This window comes from Dipteris shenzhenensis, chromosome 30 (genome assembly GCF_047967505.1).
Source record: "Dipteris shenzhenensis isolate YYH24624 ecotype China chromosome 30, Dip_SZ_1.0, whole genome shotgun sequence".
NCBI lineage: Eukaryota > Viridiplantae > Streptophyta > Polypodiopsida > Gleicheniales > Dipteridaceae > Dipteris > Dipteris shenzhenensis.
The window spans coordinates 42,288,908-42,307,053 of NC_141625.1; the positions used below are offsets into that span (position 1 = coordinate 42,288,908).

An 18,146-nucleotide genomic window follows, 5' to 3' on the forward strand; every position below is an offset into this window, starting at 1 on the left:
AAGAGATGCAAAACAGAGCCCTCTTGGGCAAGTTGGTTCTTCGTGGCCTCACACCAGGTGCAGAGCCTTGGAAGCTCCTCTCAGAACACCCAATGCACTGGGAGGCAATGGCAGCTTTCACATAGATGGATCTTCTCAGAGACCCCCCTTACGGGGAAGGGCTTCTCCTTGATGAGGAGCCTCCATAGGGTCTCGCAAAGATTAGCAGGGGGGCTCATTCGAGCTCAACCTAGATGCAAAGAGGAGTTCGAGCATCAGCCCCTTGTTTGGCACCCAGAGATCTGAGATCAGGAGGAGCGTATGCTCGGATAGCAGAGTCACATTGGTTAGGCACAGTGGGACTCTAGGTCCTTTGGCAGATGGAGCAGATTACCCATGGAGGCAGAGGCGAGGCTTGGCGCCGTAGCACATCTGCTAGGGGTAGGGCAGCGGATGAGGTTGACCTAGCTATCCTTGAGTCCTGGACTTCGCGTGTGGATGGACAGCAGATGGTTGGGCCAATTTTCTCGGACTTGTGGGGGTTAAAGGTCACTGTGCCTTTACCCCAGTTATATACAATACTCAAACACATATATAAATGAATGAAAAAGAAGATTAGGGTGTCCTGGGACCTGCACCCACCAAAAACTTGTGTGGCTCTCTGTTTCTCTCTGTCTCTCTTCCGTTCTGCTTCTGTTGAGAGCACTCTCAACTGGTATCAGAGCCCGGGTGATCTAGCTGAGTGTGCGTCAATGCCTGGAAGCTCAGCAACTTTATGGGAGAAAGGAGAAGCTCTGTGGGAAGATTTGTGGGTGACTTTACTTGCATCCGAGTGCACAGAGACCTTGAAGGAACCTTTGGAAAAGTCACTTTGGTTTTGCGAAGTGGTTTTGAGAGCCTGTTAAGTGTTTTCAAAGAAAAAGTCGTTTTTTTAGCTTTTCCCTGTTCCGTTCGACGACAGAGACTCCGTATTGACTTGTAGAGGCAACCTTGCCTGCTTTTCGTGTCCATTTCACTTCAGGAGCTTGGAAACACCTTCATTCTTGAATTTGGGATCATTTCGTTGGATTTCTGACTCACTGTGTCAGTTTCAACGTTCTTCTGCTCGGGTGTTGGAACTCAAGTTTGGAGCAACCGTTTGCAGATCTGTCAGTTCCGGTGGACTCAGGAGGTTCTAAAACTTCTATGTTGCTCATCATTCGCACTCTGGTGGAGTTTACAAACAGTTTAGTTTCCAAAAACGTTTTTCAGTCTATGTGTTGGACGCAGTGATTGAAACCACGGTTTCCAAAACCGTCTGTCCCATAGCGTTTCGGACGCCTAAAAACCCCTACTTGTCAGTTCTTGCGCGGTTCGGTGGAGTATTTTCAGAGTTATAGATCTTTGTGTATTTGATTTCATCTCTCTCTTATGCATTTTTCATTCTAAGGTTTTAAAACCTTAGATTTATGCCACATGGCAGTGGATAAGTGTTGACTCCCATTTCTCACTTATCGGTTGGGATTTTGAAGTTCCAGCAGAAGAGAGATATTTGCAGATTGTCTTGCTGAGTCCGATTATGCAATGGCGCCCATGTTTTGAGGCATCTCAGGTTCTATTTTCAGTAGCGGTCATTGCCGTGGGACCATGATTTCTTGAGCATACCTTATGCAGATCACTCTGGTTGCAGTTTGAGCCGTGTGCGCTCATTCGTGGTGTGCATTGGGTTGCAGTGGATGATTTATAGGCCATTTGGATGCATTGCGATCCTTATTGGATGCGTTGATAGGCCCAAATTGCCTTGTGGGATGCTATTTATTATGGACGCTTTGCACATGGATGCTATTTTATGCTGAGGGACAGCTTTAACACATTGCAGGTGATGCACTGATAGTGTTATGCTCTCTTGGATGAGATATTGTTGATGCATAAACTCATGGACGGTGTTTATGCTTGAGTCATTTGACACATTGCAAGTGATATACTGATAGTGTTATGCTCTCTTGGATGAGATATTGTTGATGCATATGCCCATGGACGGTGTTTATGCTTGAGCCATTTGGCACTTATTGGCATTTTGGATTGCCATTGCAATTGGCATTTTCTTTTGGGCCAGATTTGCTCATATGGATGCATAGTACATATACATGAGTCAGCTGTATCTTTTGATGCTTTGAGCTTTGAGTTTTGGTGATATTTTCCTCTATTGTGGCATACACATTTGGGTGCACCTGGTATTTGGTGTGATTCTCTCTTGCAGACACTAGCATTTGGGATTTTGCTTTATTTGCATCATGGTATCCTCTTCCATGTCTGGAAAGGAGTTCAGCATTAAAAAGTTTGATGAGACAAACTTTTCTTTGTGGAGAGAACAAATAAGGGATGTGCTTATTCAAAAGAAGAAGATAAAACCCTTGCAAGGGATTGCAGCTAAGCCTACAGCTATGTCCACAGATGAATGGAATGAGTTGGATGCATTGGCAAAGTCTACCATTAGACTTCATCTTGGGGAGACAATTTCTTTCACAGTAGTCACTGAAAAGACTACGGAAGCTTTATGGAAAAAGTTGTGCGCTACATATGAGAAAGAGACTGCCTCAAACAAAGTCTATCTCATGAAGAGATTGTTTGAGCTGCACATGAAGGAGAGAGTACTTTGCACTTGAATGAATTTCATATCATTTTCAGTCAGCTTCAAGCTCAAAAGCTGAATTTCGATGCGAAAATGAGGGCAATATTTCTCTTATGCTCATTACCATCCTCATGGGATACTTTCCGTACTGCTATCAGTAACTCTGCACCTGGTGGAGTATTGAACTTTGATGATAAGGTTGGTAGCTTGTTGGCCGAGGAGATTAGAGGGAAGTCAATGGAAGGCAACAAGCAAGATGCAGCCTTAAATGTATAAAGGGGCAGATCGCAGTCCAGGGGGAAGTTTCAAGAAAGAGGGAAGTCCCGTTGCAAGTCCAAGGCACGGAACATTGAGTGTCACTATTGTGGCAAGAAGAGTCACATAAAAAAGGATTGCTACAAGCTTAAAAGAGAGCAAAAGGATAAGAAAAAGAATGCAAATTGGGGTGCAAATCAGAAGGAAGAGAGTCCAAGGGAGGACAAAGGAAAAGTGAAGATCGAGGAGATCAATGCAGTCACACATGATAGTGACAATGACATTCTCTTCATGTCTAGTTTATCTGCAGAGTTGCTTACCACTTCAGATGATCCATATTCCCAGGATTGGATTTTGGATTCTCATGCTTTATTCCATGTTACTCCCCATAGGGAATGGTTCTCCACTTATAACAATGGAAAGACAGGTTGTGTGCATCTGTTGTGTGCATCTTGGAAATGACTATGCATGTGACATAGTGGGAGTAGGTGACATAAAGTTTTCTTTTGCAAATGGGTCTACATTTATTTTGAAAAATGTGAGACATGTGCCTAAGCTGACCAAGAGTCTCATTTCAACGGGTCAACTAGATGATGCTGGTTTTCAGACCATCTTTGGTTCTGGGAGTTGGAAAATTAAGAAGGGCTCTATGCTTTTGGCCAGGGGTGCCAAGTGTGGGACTTTGTATCCTTTACATGTATCGATCATGTTGTTGCAATAACCGAGCAGCCAAGCACTTCTTTATGGCATTGCCGATTGGGCCATATGAGCCAAAATGGGATGAAACTCTTATGCCGTTTGGGTTATGTACCACATTTGAGTTTCTCTGATTTTGAATTTTGTGAGCACTGTCTCTATGAGAAGCAGACTAAATCAGCCCATAAAAGAAGGAGAAAGAAAGAGTTTGAAAAGCTTGATTGGGTGCATTCAGACGTATGTGGTCCCATGCCTACACGGTCATTAGGCGGGGCTGAATACTATGTGATATTCATTGATGATGCAACTAGGAAAGTGTGGGCTTCTGCTATAGCTCGGAAGAGTGATGTGTTCCAGGTATTTCAAAAATGGCTGGCCTTGGTTGAGAATCAGTTAGGTAGAACGCTTAAATGCCTACGGACTGACAATGGTGGAGAGTATCTCTCATGACTTTCAGCATTTCTGTGATACACGTGGGATTAAGAGGGAGCTCACATCCCCTCATACTCCGGAGCAAAATCTAGTTGCAAAAAAGATGAACCATCCCATTCAAGAAAGGTTGCAATGCATGCTTTCCAATGCAAGTCTTTTTGGTGGTTTTTGGGCTGAGGCAATGAAGACTACAGTGCATGTGATCAATAGATCACCTAGTAAGAGTTTGGATGGTGGTATTCCTGAAGAGGCATGGAGTGGCAAGAAGCCCTCTTACTCTCATTTGCGTGTGTGAGGCATATGCACATGTGCCAAAAGAGCTTCGAAAGAAGCTAGATGCTAAGTCTAGGAAATGCATCTTTCTGGGTTATGGTAAAAGTGCAGAGATGGGCTATCGTCTCTGGGATCCAGAAGCAAAGAAGATCATACGCAACCATGATGTAGCCTTCAAGGAGAAGAAGATGCATAAGGCACCCATGAGGGATGTGGAAATGAGGAGAATCACTTTCCAGGACGTGAATCCACCTGCATATGTTGATAGACAGCAAACTGTCCATGCACCAAATGTGCAAGAAATGATACCACCAAGCACTCCCATAGGTATACAATCAAGGGTAGATGATGGATCATCTATTGGTGGAAATGATGAGCCAAATGTGGCTGATATGCAGGTGGGACAGCAAGCTGAAATTCCCTTGAGAATATCATCTAGAGTATCTAGACCGCCAAATAGGTTTGTTCCAAGGTTAGACTATGTGATGCTTACTGATTGCGGTGAGCCTTCTTGCTATAGAGAGACTATGATGCGCGAGGATCAACGCAAGTGGGAGTATGCTATGCAATCAGAGATGAGTTCACTTATGAAGAATAAGACTTGGGAATTGGTTTCTTTGCCATATGGAAAGAAAGCATTGCCATGTAAATGGGTCTACAAGATGGTCACAGGTGATGATGTGCCTAGGTACAAGGCCCGTTTGGTCGCTAAAGGGTTCAAGTAAGAGAAGGGTGTGGACTTTGATGAGATATTCTCTCCGGTTGTGAAGATGACCACACTTAGATGCATGCTTGGACTAATGGCAGCAGAGGATATGGAGCTTATGCAGATGGATGTCAAGACAGCTTTCTTGCATAGGGATCTGTATGAGGAAATTTACATGGTGCAGCTGGAAAGAAAAGGGCAAAGAGCATTTACTTTGCAAGCTGAAGAAGAGTCTCTATGGTCTTAAGCAAGCACCTAGAGAACGGTATCAGAAGTTTGATGCTTTCATTCGGTCCCAAGGTTTTAGAAGGAGTGAAATTTATCACTACCTCTACACTAAAAGGGCTAAGGATAACAGCCTAATACTCCTGGCACTATATGTGGATGATATGCTATTGGCTAGCAAAAATACTTATGAGCTAGATGCATTAAAGGCCAAGTAGCATGAGGCCTTTGATATGAAGGATTTGGGACTTGCAGGTCATATTCTTGGTATGCGCATCACGCATGATCGGAGTAGGAAACTCCTTCAGCTTTCACAGAAGGAGTATGTTACAAAAATATTACAGCGTTTCAATATGGAGGGGGGGGAAGGCAGTGAGTACTCCATTGCCTCCATATGTGAAACTGAGTCATACAGATAGTCCCAAATCAGATAAGGAGAGGGCCATGATAGCCAAGGTTCCTTATGCACCATCGGTTGGGAGTCTTATGTATGCTATGATAGCTACTAGACCAGGCATTGCATTTGCAGTGGGAGTTGTTAGCCGGGATATGGCTAATCCAGGAAAGAGGCATTGGGAGGCAGTTAAGTGCATCATGAGGTATATGAAGGGTACCAAGGAGATGCGCATCTGCTTTGGTAGAGGAGACATGCGTGTACTTGGGTACATAGATTCAGACTATGCAGGGCATGTGGATAGTAGGAGATCCACTTCTGGTTATGTGTTCACCTTTGCAGGTGGTGCAGTGTCACGGATGTCTCGCACACAGAAGTGCGTTGCTTTGTCTACCACAGAGGCTGAGTATGTTGCAGCCACAGAGGGTTGCAAGGAGGCTATATGGCTTGATCAGCTAGTGGGAGATTTGGGGATTCATACAGATGTACCGACATTGCATAGTGATTCCATGAGTGCTATTTAGCTAGCACGGAATCCGGTCTTTCATGCAAAGACCAAACACATTGAGGTCAGGCACCATTTCATCAAGGAGGTACTTGAGGACAAGCGCATAGAGCTTGTCAAGGTTCATACAGATGATAACCCTACAAATATGCTGACGAAGAGTCTACCTAGTCAGCGTTTTGAGTATTATCGTGTATTGATGGGCATTGGATAGTATGCTCACTAGTTGTTCTCCCTTAAAGGCACATTGTCCTTTAATTGGGAGGTTGTGGGGGTTAAAGGTCACTATGCCTTTACCCCGGTTATGTACAATACTCAAACACATATATAAATGAATGAAAAAGAAGATTAGGGTGTCCTGCACCCACCAAAAACTTGTGTGGCTCTCTGTTTCTCTCTGTCCCTCTTCCGTTCTGCTTCCGTTGAGAGCACTCTCAGGACTGATGTTCCCTTGAGGATGATGATGCAACGAGGCAGCACGCAGCCCGATTTTTTCGTGTAGGACCTGGAGGCACTCACTGAGAGAGACCTAGAGATGGATGGGAGTCTCGATGGGATTCACTGGCAATTGATCAGAGTGGTGGGACGTTTGGGAAAGGAGTGGCACATTGACCCTCACTATCTCAAAGCAAGATGCCCCCAAATGGCGCCTATGGCTTTGGGAGGGTAGGCCCTTGAGGGAAGTCCAGTGGGATCCGGGAGAGTGGTTCTGGCCCTCCACGGGCAGCCTTGCTGAGCAGGTGGAAGGGTCTCCTTCTTTTCCTACACCACACGGATTGGCAGGAGGCTTCAGATGGATTCTTCGCTGTGGACCCCTTCAAGGGAGAGGCATGGGTGGCCCAGAGAGTGCCCTAGGATGTCCATTCCAGATTTTGGACGCGGTTATGGTCCAGTTTGCACCCGAGGAAGATATCCTACTTCTTCTGGCTGGCCCCCACAGGCTTGCCCATCGGCCCGTGGTTAGAGCAGATGCGGGTGAAGGGGCAGTGTCACTGTTGCTCTGCTGGTATTCTGGAGACGATCCCGCACTGCCTTTGGAGCTGTCGTAGCATAGTGAGGATTTGGATAGGAGCCCTCAGGATTATGACCTGTATGCAAAGTCTTCAAAGGGACTACACTTGGGGGATGGTGGCCTGGTTGACTGAGGGAGGACACACATTCCAGATTAATGAGATCTCCCCAACTTACCAAATACAGGGTCAGAGCATATTCAAAGGATAGAGCTCATTGAGGCGGTTCCTCCTAATAGCCTAGCTCCTCCTCCTCCAGAGGACAGCGTATGGGAGGTAGTAGCCAATATCACTACGTGGAACATTTGGGTTGCTCGCTATAGTCTAGTGATGGGTGAGCATCTGGTTCCACCCTCAACTACCTTGGTCGCCATCTGGCAAGATATCATTTACACCCTCCACTCCACCTGGGAGCGTGGGACCCCAGGCTCTAGGGCGACTGCCGCGAGGCATGCTCGATTCTGCAAAGCTTGGTTTGCATGAGTTTTTTACATTTTCACTCCGCGAGGAATTCGCTGGTTGTATAGTCCCCCCACCTGGCTGTTAGCCGCAGTACCAGAGATCCCCTAGGCAGTGAGCTGGGTTTCTCTGGAACAGGCCGGTTTTTCTTTTAGCCTTTTCCCGGTTTTTTTCCATACTCAGCACATTCGGGGCCGCTGTCTTGTATGAAGTCTTTCAAGCTTTAATAGAAGGTTCCTTTCTTTGCAAAAAAAAAAAGATGTCATCCATAATGTATGGCAAACGGCTACAATCAATGTATGGTGTTTGGCTACCAGAGATCCCCTAGGCAGTGAGCTGGGTTTCTCTGGAACAGGCCAGTTTTTCTTTTAGCCTTTTCCCGGTTTTTTTCCATACTCAACACATTCGGGGCTGCTGTCTTGTATGAAGTCTTTCAAGCTTTAATAGAAGGTTCCTTTCTTTGCCAAAAAAAAAAGATGTCATCCATAATGCATGGCCAACGGCTACAATCAATGTATGGTGTTTGGCTATAGATGCAAAGACTTCCTCATAGTCCAACCCTCATCCTGCGCATGATTCTTTGTAACACTCTGATTTCAATGCTTCCATCAGTTTTAGCTTTTATTCAATACATCCATTATTTCGAGGAAAGTTTGGTTGAAGACCTACTAATTCCCAAGTTTTATTTTCTATGATGCCATCATACTCCTCTTTCATGGCTCTCAGCCTACTAGGGTTATCCTTGGCTGCTTCATAAAATAAGACACCCACCTCAAGGTTAGTAGAGGTTTGTCAAGCTTAGACACATCTTGAACATTAAAAACATAGCTTACATTTGCTTGTCATGAAGCTTTCTTACCCATTAGGCTTTCTAAGTACATTTCTCACTTGTTTAGACTCAAGTTCACCTATAACTGGACGACCTTTAACAGTCTCATAGTACCATCTAGGTAAGTTACCATCTCGTCTACCCTTTTTTTTTAAAGAAAAAAGGAACTTCTATTAATGCTTGGAAAAAACCAACCATACAAATCAGCAAACCCTAAATGGCGCCGATCATACAAATCAGCAAAAACAGATCATGGGAAAAATAAAAAGAAATGCCGCATGAAAAGGGCCAACCTGTTTCTTGAGCTCCCAGCATACTGCCTAGAGTCTCTGGAACAGGGGCTAACAACCACAATGGCGGACTATACAACCAACAGATGCCTCTCTCCATGAGAACATAGAAGGAGCCTGCAGGTCATGCCTTGCAGAAACACACGTGCCTTTCAGGAGTCACTCTAGACCCCAGAGTCCCACGCTCCCCTATAGCTCGCAGATTCTAAATGATATCCTGCCAGATGGTGACTAACGTGGCCGTTGGAATAGTCTGCTGGCCTCCCATCACCCAGCTACAGCATGCAACCAAATATGCCAAGCAGTGATGCTAGCCACTATCTCCCACACACTATCCTCTGCCACTGGTACAGGGTGCACCCGTCTGGGAGAAACTGACTCGTGTGCCTCAATACTAGTCATTGTCTGCCCATGAATTCAATAGGCCGGAGTGGTGGGGTCAATCGAAAACGCACAGTGTGTGCCCCCTCCATGAGCCAAGCAACCATCCCCCACATCGTGAAGTCCCTCTCCATGCAATGGATACTCGACACTATCCTCAAAGCTGCTAACCAAACCCTCTGTGCTCCAAGCATCCCCAAAGGCAGTGAGGAATCGTCTCAGTCACTCCGTTTAGACAGCAGTGGCATCTGCCCTCCACCCTCATTTGCTCCAACTAGGGGCCAATGGGTAAGCCTCCATGTGCTACCATCTAGAAGAAATAGGAAATCTTCCATGGTCGCAAGCTAGACCAAAGGCGTGACCAGAACTGGAAAATCATCTCTCAAGGGACCTCCTGCTCAACCTAGTGTCGCTCCCTCGAGGGAGTCCACGCTGCTCCCTCCAACTGCAAGCGACGACCGATACAAGTCGTGTAAAAGAAGAAAGCCACCTCCTCCACCCTATCAAAGTGCTCGACTCGGACAGGCTAGAACCACTCCCCTAGATCCCACTGAATGTCCCTGAGAGGACGCCCCTCCCATAACTAGAGGCGCTAGTGTGCTCCCTCCCTATCCGGGAGAACTATATCCAGGTGGGTGGTCCAGTTCTTGCCCAACCGTCCCACAACCCTAATCCTCTACCAAATAAGCCTGTCTAGAGCTTCCTCCTCCCACTAATCACTCTCTATCTCAAAAGGCCTCCCTCCCCTACTCGTAGAATCTGCGCTGGATGTTCCTGAGTAGCCCCCGCTGCATCAAGAGCTTTCCAAGGCTCCAAGCCTAGAGTGAGACCTCGCACTATCAGCTTGCCCAGGAGGGCTTTACTTTGCATCTCAGGATCAATGATGCCGAGGCCCCCCTGGGCTAGTGGCAAGATCATTGTCTGCCACGCTACTCTAGCTCGGGTGTTCTGAGTGCCATCTGAACCTGCCCAAAGGAAATTATGTACCAAACGCCTTAGCTACCCCATGCAGCCCCTGTGAAAACCCCAGCACGAGGCTATGTACCAGGCTGTGGCGAGAAGTACATGGTTCACCATTAGGGCTCTGCTAAAGAGAGTTTGGCCGAGCTCCAATAGAGAAGCTTGTGCCATACACTCTTCGAGACCGGCCAGCTGATGCTCCGCTCAGATATCCATGCCCACCTAACACCCGAAATACCGCATTGTCTGGCCCCACAAGATCCATCTAAAACCAAGGGCCACCCCCAATCTCGAATCTCTTGGTTCTCCTCAGTGATGGCTATAAGGAAGCCCACTAATTTGGCCCAATTGATCCTGGCACCCAAAGCCATACAATACGTAGCCAGAGCCTTCCTAACTGCCTCCAGACTCTCTACAGAGCCCTCCACATAAAGTGATGTGTCGTCTGCAATAAAAAATAGCATGAGGCCTCACGAAAAAAGAAACAAGAGAGGGCGAGGGGGCAGCCCTGCCGAACTAAATGGGGGAGAGAGTTGGCGTCGCTTGTGTGACCACCAATAAGCATTTGACTGGAACTACCTGCATAAAGGGCCGACACCCCTCTGATCCACCTGCCGGAGAAGCCCAAACCTGATACATAGTGCCCTCTAGGAAGGGCCACTCCACCTTGTCATACATCTTTTCGATATCCAAGAGTAGGATAGCGAGAGGCTGGGAATCCTCCTGGATCCAATCAAGCGCCTCCCAAAAAGTGAAGATGTTGTCCAAGATACTGCGTTTTTGGACAAACCCTATTTGAGTGTCATGGATGATGTCCATCAAATGCGGCCACAGGAGCACACTCAAGACCTTCGCTAAGATCTTGTAGGCTATGTCCAGCAAGGTGATCAGCATCCACTTGCGCACATCTGCTCCATCGCCCCCTTTTGCGATCAAACAAATCCATCCCCTGCTCAAGGATTGGGGAACAAAGCCTATGTCAAAGATCTCCTGGCAAGCCCGGCGGAGAGGGGTATCAGATGTGCTCCCATATGCACCTAAAGAAAGTCGGCGTCAAGCCATCCTCTCTTGGGCACTTCTGCAAAGGAAGTGCCTACAAAGGCTCCATCTCCCCCTTTTGCAATCAAACAAATCCATCCCCTGCTCAAGGACTGGGGAACAAAGCCTATGTCAAAGATCTCTTGGCAAGCCCGCCGGAGAGGGGTATCAGATGTGCTCCCATATGCACCTAAAGAAAGTCGGCGTCAAGCCATCCTCTCTTGGGCACTTCTGCAAAGGAAGTGCCTACAAAGCCTCTGAAAGATCCTGATGTGTAAACAGCATCTTTAGGGACACCACTGACAGGATGTGATTCCAGACAGTCACCCTAGCAGCAATCACTTGGGGGGACAACTACTTTGCCTGGAATAGTCTCTGGTAAAACTCAGTGATCATCTCGAGGATCTCCTGGGGATCCGAGTGCATATCGCCATCCAAGCCACTCAGCCACTACAATTGCGTCCCTGCGGATCAAGGGCCTGCACTCCGAAAGAAATGCCTAGTTGCCCTATCACCCTGCTACACCTAGCGAGATCTGAAGGAGTGGCGGTAGAGGTCTGCTCAACGTATCTCCGTATCCTGGAGGTCCAAGCGTGCACACTTGTATTTTTTGCCAGCCATTGCGATCCCGGATCTTGCTCTCTGAGCCGCTCAATGTAGGCCAATTCCCGTCTCAAGCCTCTTTCCTGTGCCTATAGAAGTCAACGGCGGCACAAGGACTCCTCGCTGCTCCTCTGAATGGCCTCTGCTGCCCACACAGCCCAACCGTCCTCCGGACTGTAAGCCGGCTGCCTCCAAATATTTTACTACCTCCTGCACTTCCTGCTTCTGTAGCAGAGATTCAGGGATGTGGATCCCCTTTTGGGAAAGCCCTCATCGGGGCTGCTTGAGCTGCACAATCGTTGGGGAGTGATATGACATTGTGGTACCTGCCAGAATATCAATGGCTCTGCCCCTATGCAGAGCCCAGTCTCCCACATAGAAACAGCCCAGCCTCTCTAAGAGACCATCGTGCCTGCGCTGACCGAATGAAAAGCTCAGGCTGTTGGAAAGGTCACCTCCCCATCTATAAGCCCCCATATGAGGAGAGCATGGGGGAGGTGGTCCTGGGTCCTGAGGGATGGTCATATGGGCAGCAAGATGGCTGCCATGGGGGCAGAGATCAGAGAGAAAAAGGGAAGTACCTGGACGCATCAAAGTGGCTGCAACACATGGCGTCAAGACCATGGCAGATGGCGATGCATGCATGGCATAGATCTGGCCTGGAAGAGACAGATCTGGAGCAGCACAAGATGGCGGGGTATCCCAGAGTACAGGCGCCTACATGGCGAGCTATCTGGCAAGGCGTGTGGGTAGGCACATGGCCTGCAACATACCCTAAAGATGGTGCAGGAATATGGCGGGACAGATCAGCAAACAGGTCGGCCAACAGTAGAGCTGGTTGAGCCAGCCAACCAGGCCGTGGTTAGGCTGGTCAAGAGGGCTGGGTCCCTGCCTAGAACAAAGGCTGCAAAGGGCCTAGTGAAGACTCTTATATAGGGCCCTGGTTGGGCTGGTAGGGGCAGCCAACCAGGTCGGTTTTCAGCCAGACTGAGTCGGCCAAAATAGGGCTGACCAGTCGGCTATTTTGACCTGGCCTTGGGCCTATAAAAGGAGAGGCACTTGCCTCATTTCATATCCAGCAGCCAGCAATCCAGGAGGCAGAAAGGAGCAGCAGGAAGCCACCCTCTGGACCTATATCCAGGAGGTGAGAGGGTGCTTGAAGGGCTGCAGACTTAGCCAGGAAGGGCTGGACCTTGGCTGTCTTCTAGGGCAGCAAGGTGCTGAGATCATCATCACTTGCAGCAGCAAACAGCCAGCAGATAGGAGCAGCAAAGGAGCTTCCCTTGGCCCTATGTTCAGGAGGTGAAGGGAGCACAAGGAGCTGCAGACTAAGAGCTGGGAGAGCTGCCCACCGAGGCTGGTGCAAAGACAGCAAGGTGGAAGGGATCTAGACGGATAGTCTACAGAAGCTCGAGGTGGAGCACGCGGGCTCGAGTCTAGAGATAACTGGCAGATAGGAGGAGGACCTTGTGGTAAGATCAGAGGACCACATCATTGGTGGGACTCTGGATCTATATCTTTTGTATTGTGTCCATAGTTTTGGACGGAATATATTATTTTGGTGGTCTCTCTATCTGGCTGGTTCATTGTCTATTGATGAGTCTGCACATGTACTTTATGCACATAAGTAAAGAAGTCTGTGATTCCACACCCCACACCACACTGTGTGTACCCTCTGTTGGGTCATTTCTAACACAGGCTACCTAGAAGACTGGAGCATTCCATCTCTCTCTCTACTCCCAGGTGCTCCTCTCTATTGCTAGCATCTTTGCAAAGGATGCACCTCCTGCTTGTCTTTCACATGCTCCAAGTTGTTGAAGTCCCCAAGAGTCTACATCTGGAAGACACTCCGTCAAATGACTCCAGAAGGCAGAACACCGTTGTCTACATGCTGAAGCATACACATTCAGGATGCCGATCCTAGAATCCCCAGCGGTGATCCCCATCCAAATTGCCCTACCTCTGATCAGCTCTCCCTGGCCAAAAATGTCCGCTAACACTGCCTGTGAAGCCAGGATGTAGACTCCCCCACTCCTTCCTACTGCAGGAGAACACACCTCTGGTCCTCTCCTTGGCAAAAGGTGGTGGCGCTGGCAAATGTCCGCTGCTGAAAACATATGCTCTTAAACCAGAAGGAAGCTCCTAGTGAAGAATCAAGTATTGTGGCTGCTATTGTGCACAGTTGTGGAGCCCGTCCACATTCCAACTCACTAGTGTCCAACTCATGGAGAAGGGACTTAAGGAAACAGAGCTCTCTTGTGCTGGTGAAGAATCATGTATTGTGGCTGCTATGTGCACGGTCGTGGAGTCCGTCCACGTTCCAACTCACTAGTGTCCAGCTCATGGAGAAGGGACTTAAGGAAACAAAGCTCTCTTGTGAGAAGGAGCTTGCTCCATCTGCTGACCTATTCCATGCTGCGTTTCCTTTGGGTGAGGTGTCCGCTCCTCACGGCGCAACTGCGGGGCATCCTTACTCTGACCTCTCCTACAATCCCTGGTCAGGTGTCCCATCTGCCTACACCACCATTAACACTAACCTGGCAAACCTCAAATCTCTATCCACTGTCCGAACTCACCACCATCTAGTGACTCTAAAAGGATCTCCTCCGAGAGAGTCTCCAAACACTCCACAGTCAACCTGAGCTTGGAAAGCCCATCATCTGCAACCGTCAAGTGGCCGTCTGAGGAGGCAACTCCAACACCCTACCAAAGGCTCCCCCAATGGAGTGGAGAATAGACATATACTCCTTAGGGAGCCCCAGGAATCGAAGTGTCACAGGGAAGTGAGGTAAGTGATGGGTCAACTCCATATCATCAACCATGAAACCCAGGTACCAAGGGATAAGGTAAACAAGATGCGGGCCCAAAAGGATTAGGCTATGCTCCACCAATGACCGAGTAGTGTAAGGCGAGCTCATATGGAGAAGGAAAACCATCTGCCATAGATGGTGGCCTCCTGAATGTGGTCCCCATCCAATCCTAAGCTCGCTTGGATCCAATCACGAACCTAGCTCCTGTTTGGCATGAGGCCAACTATCCAGCCTACCACTGCCATGTCCTGTAATTACTATATGGCTTTCTTCACCTAATCATCCTTTGGAGAGAGAAGAACCTTAACAGCTTTGAGAGTCGAGGGTGCTGCCATGTGAGCCCTTCTAGCCAAATTAACGGTCACCACGAAAATTCGTTCTTCAAAAGCAAACACAAACGCTGTGCTACAAGGAGGAAGGAAAGGAAAAAGAGGGGGGGCTACGAGAGGATTGAAGCCCATTTGACAACCCCAAAGCTGCCCCAAAAAAACCAGCAAAAAAGGGAGCTTCCAACAAGGGTACGAAGGCATGGGCCTTCAAAAAACCTTGATCAAAAGCTTCAAAAGGTACCACCGCCAACCGAGAGAGGGGGCTAGTTGTGGGCTGCTCTCACGGATGAAAGAAGCGCCAGCGAGGAAAGCAAAAAGAGAAGATGCCTTGAAGCTTCAGGAGCACCTCCAAAGGGTTCACAAAGGGCCGGAAAGTCTTCTACCACCGGCCTTCCCAAGGCAGGGATCTTCGTTGAAGACACCCGCCCCACAAGCCAACCAGGATGGCACCAAATGCCTCCAAAAACCGCAGTGAATGTGTGCTGCCCTGCTGCAAAGGTCGCCACTGAGGGGCGACCTGGGGGAAGCCTAAGAAGACGCTCCCAAGGGTATCCCGCTGACTTGGGGGTGGCCTAAGCTTTGGCCACGCTGCCCAAGGGCAAAGCCCCACCATGGCCAAGAGCTCCGCCGGGGGGGGACTTGCACCCTCCCAGCCGTCACACACAAGGCAGAGCATGCTGCCAAGGCTTGTGCTGGCTGCAGGAGGAGAACACGCTGCGCCAAAGGGGCGGGCGCCGCCCACGAGGCTAGGAGGGGGGAAAGGAATCAAGGCTGGGAGAGGCGTCCAGCAAGGAGGGAGGGTGAGGGGGAGGCGAGGAGAGTGAGGCAGGGGGTTGAAGCGAGGAGGGGAGCAGCAGCAGCGAAGCAGGGAGAGCCTGCAGTGCTCTACTCTTGTGAACTGGAGTTGGATCTTGAAGGACCGCCTCTACCCTATTTTTCGAAGAGCAGCTTTGTTGGAGCTCAATTGCTCTTCAGAGCTGTTGTGTTGCATCTCGTTCTCTCCTTCCTTTGAGCCTTAATAAGAAGGGCTCTAGTATCCTTGCTCAAATGTGTGCTTTGAAGCTAGAAGACTGCTTAAAAGATTGGATCTTCACGGGTCTTACACTCATCTCGCGATGAAAGAACATAAAGGCCTACCAGTGAAGAAGCTAGAGGGAGAAGACAAGCCTTGATCCATTGAAAGGCCAGGGTCTGTGGCACACACTGCATTAGATCACATGCATAGGTTAGAGGTCTCACTTGATTGGATACCCTAGAGTATGTGAGGTAGTAAGCCCCTTCAAACCTAGAGAGGTACGTGTTGAAACATGCCATTCATGTATCCCCTTAATAATAGTTCACCATATTATGACTCAAAAGCCAAAACATGTGATCCTTTGGACCCTAATGTCCACCTACAACTCGGGACCTTTTTAAATTTTAACTACCACTTACCCAAAGGGCAACTTTATAAAATAAAACCATAGTTCATCACTCATTTTTCCAACCTTGGGGAAGCCTCCTTCATTGCCTGATTGAAAAGGCCTTGAAAGAGAGGCTGTTAATAACCTGAATGGTAAGGCAGCCAACTCAAGAGCATCCCATTTGCTAAGCGTTTCAGGCCTTTAGCAATATCCTTGTTAGATCTAATGGCAGCGTCTTGTTATCCCCTTGACATCTTTTTCCTCATCTGGCTGTTTGATGAAAGGTATCAGAGCTCTCAACCTGTGGATCTCTCATTTCAGTATCTATCCCGGGTTGAGTCAAATGAGACGACGTGCTCCACTCCTGCTAACCTTTACTATCTCAATAAATTCCCCTTGTGGAATCAAATTATCCACTCGTGATGGGGCATCTTAACAATCTCGTTGTACATTCATAATGAAATCAAGGCTTGCACTACCTCCTTTCTTATCTCTTGGATACGATTGTCATTGCAATTAAAAACGCATCTACAGGCAGCAATCAAACCAGTGGCCTTCTTTTAAAGTTGCTCGAGAAAGACAAGGCATATTGTCTTGTTTGAAATTACTCTAATCCCTTGTACTAATGAGTTTAAAGAGGGAGTGCAGGCGAATTACCAGCCCTTGAGGTAAAATCTGGAGGTAAGACTCTGGAAAGTTGTTCTGCAGCTGAAGCTACCGCCTGTGTATCTCCCTTCTCCCACGCCTGCGACAGTTGTATCAGGATCTCCCCTGCTAGCTCTCCACACTAATAGAAAAGACAAGAGCATCAGGAAGAGGATTTTAAGAAACATGCCTTCATATTAGCAAAAACTCTTCATTTTCAATTTTTAGCATTGCTTGAACGCACATATAAACAAGGCCGGGTACATTCCTAAAACTGGCAAATAACCTGCCGTTGTACTGGCCCGCTAGACAGAGCAAATGCTGCCTCCCTCAGCTGGTGAAATCCACCAAAAATACTCCATCAGTGTGCTGGACAGGTCTATAATAAAAACATTAGAGAGGAAATAGACTGACTTACGTCACTTCGCAAGTCCTTAGGAAGTTGAGTCAGATAATCGACCGGTAAAACCATACTTTCCTGCAAGATGAGCAGAGGACGAGTCTCTACTCGTCAGACAACAATCGATGGAGAGGCAACGGCCGGAAAACTGTACAGCAACCGAGAACATACAGCCAGGACTTGCAGGCACTGCTGTAACTGCTGCTCGGCGTCCTCCGGTTGCGAGCTCTGATCCGCCACCAATTTTCCATCGGCCGTTCCTGCGCGCATGATGGTAGAATACAAGATACGATTTGCGTAGCCGATTGAGCGAGACGATGAGCAACTCGTAGGAAAACAGGAATGGCTTGGCAATACCCGCTTCGTGCCTCCCTGGAACCATACAGGGGCAGAGGGTGGGGAAAGCGCAGGTGGAAGACATGCTTTCATCATCACCACCTTATCCATCTCTCTCTCACTTCCAAAGCTTACAGTCCAGACTCCAAAACTTTTGAGGCTTGGCCAATTTGCCACGTGGCGTCCCTAGACGTGTCCCTCAAACGCTCTTGTCAGCTGAAAATGCATCTCAGCCGTTAGATTTCGTAATGGTAATTTGAGTTGAAAGCCGCGCAAGAGACACACTCAGCGAAGATATAAACTATTTTTTATTGAAAGTGGTCTACTCATATATTTCTCACCATACAAGATGCTCTCTAGCCGAGCTCGAAGAGCCTCGTCTAGCCAATTGACCAATCAGCGAAGATATAAACTATTAACGAAGTCATAACTCATCCAAGAGGAAACGCAGTTGTTGAGGCTTTTGAGGATGGCAAGTGGCTTTGGTGGAAGAAGAGGGACACACAACTATTTCCATCAAACTTGTCGTGTGGTTACGGCAGCCTCCCTCAGCATATGATGGTCATAAACTTGTTGA

General features: G+C 48.1%; 1 protein-coding gene across 4 annotated transcripts in view; it reads right to left on the reverse strand.

The window, feature by feature from the left end:
- LOC147882150 (LOW protein: ammonium transporter 1-like protein) overlaps positions 1–17,703 on the reverse strand; it is a 110,240-nt gene extending 92,537 nt beyond the window's left edge. For all 4 annotated transcript variants that reach the window (XR_015543978.1, XM_087402105.1, XM_087402107.1 and 1 more), the window contains exons 1-4: positions 17,405–17,703; positions 17,252–17,311; positions 17,120–17,167; positions 16,846–16,975 (exon numbers count right to left, since the gene is read on the reverse strand). Coding sequence is in view for 3 of the 4 variants with exons in the window: in XM_087402105.1 (XP_087258231.1) it covers positions 16,846–16,975; positions 17,120–17,167; positions 17,252–17,311; positions 17,405–17,680 (514 nt within the window). In the remaining variant the exon portion in view is untranslated. The remainder of the gene's footprint in view (positions 1–16,845; positions 16,976–17,119; positions 17,168–17,251; positions 17,312–17,404) is intronic.
- Between the last annotated feature and the right edge of the window lie 443 nt (positions 17,704–18,146).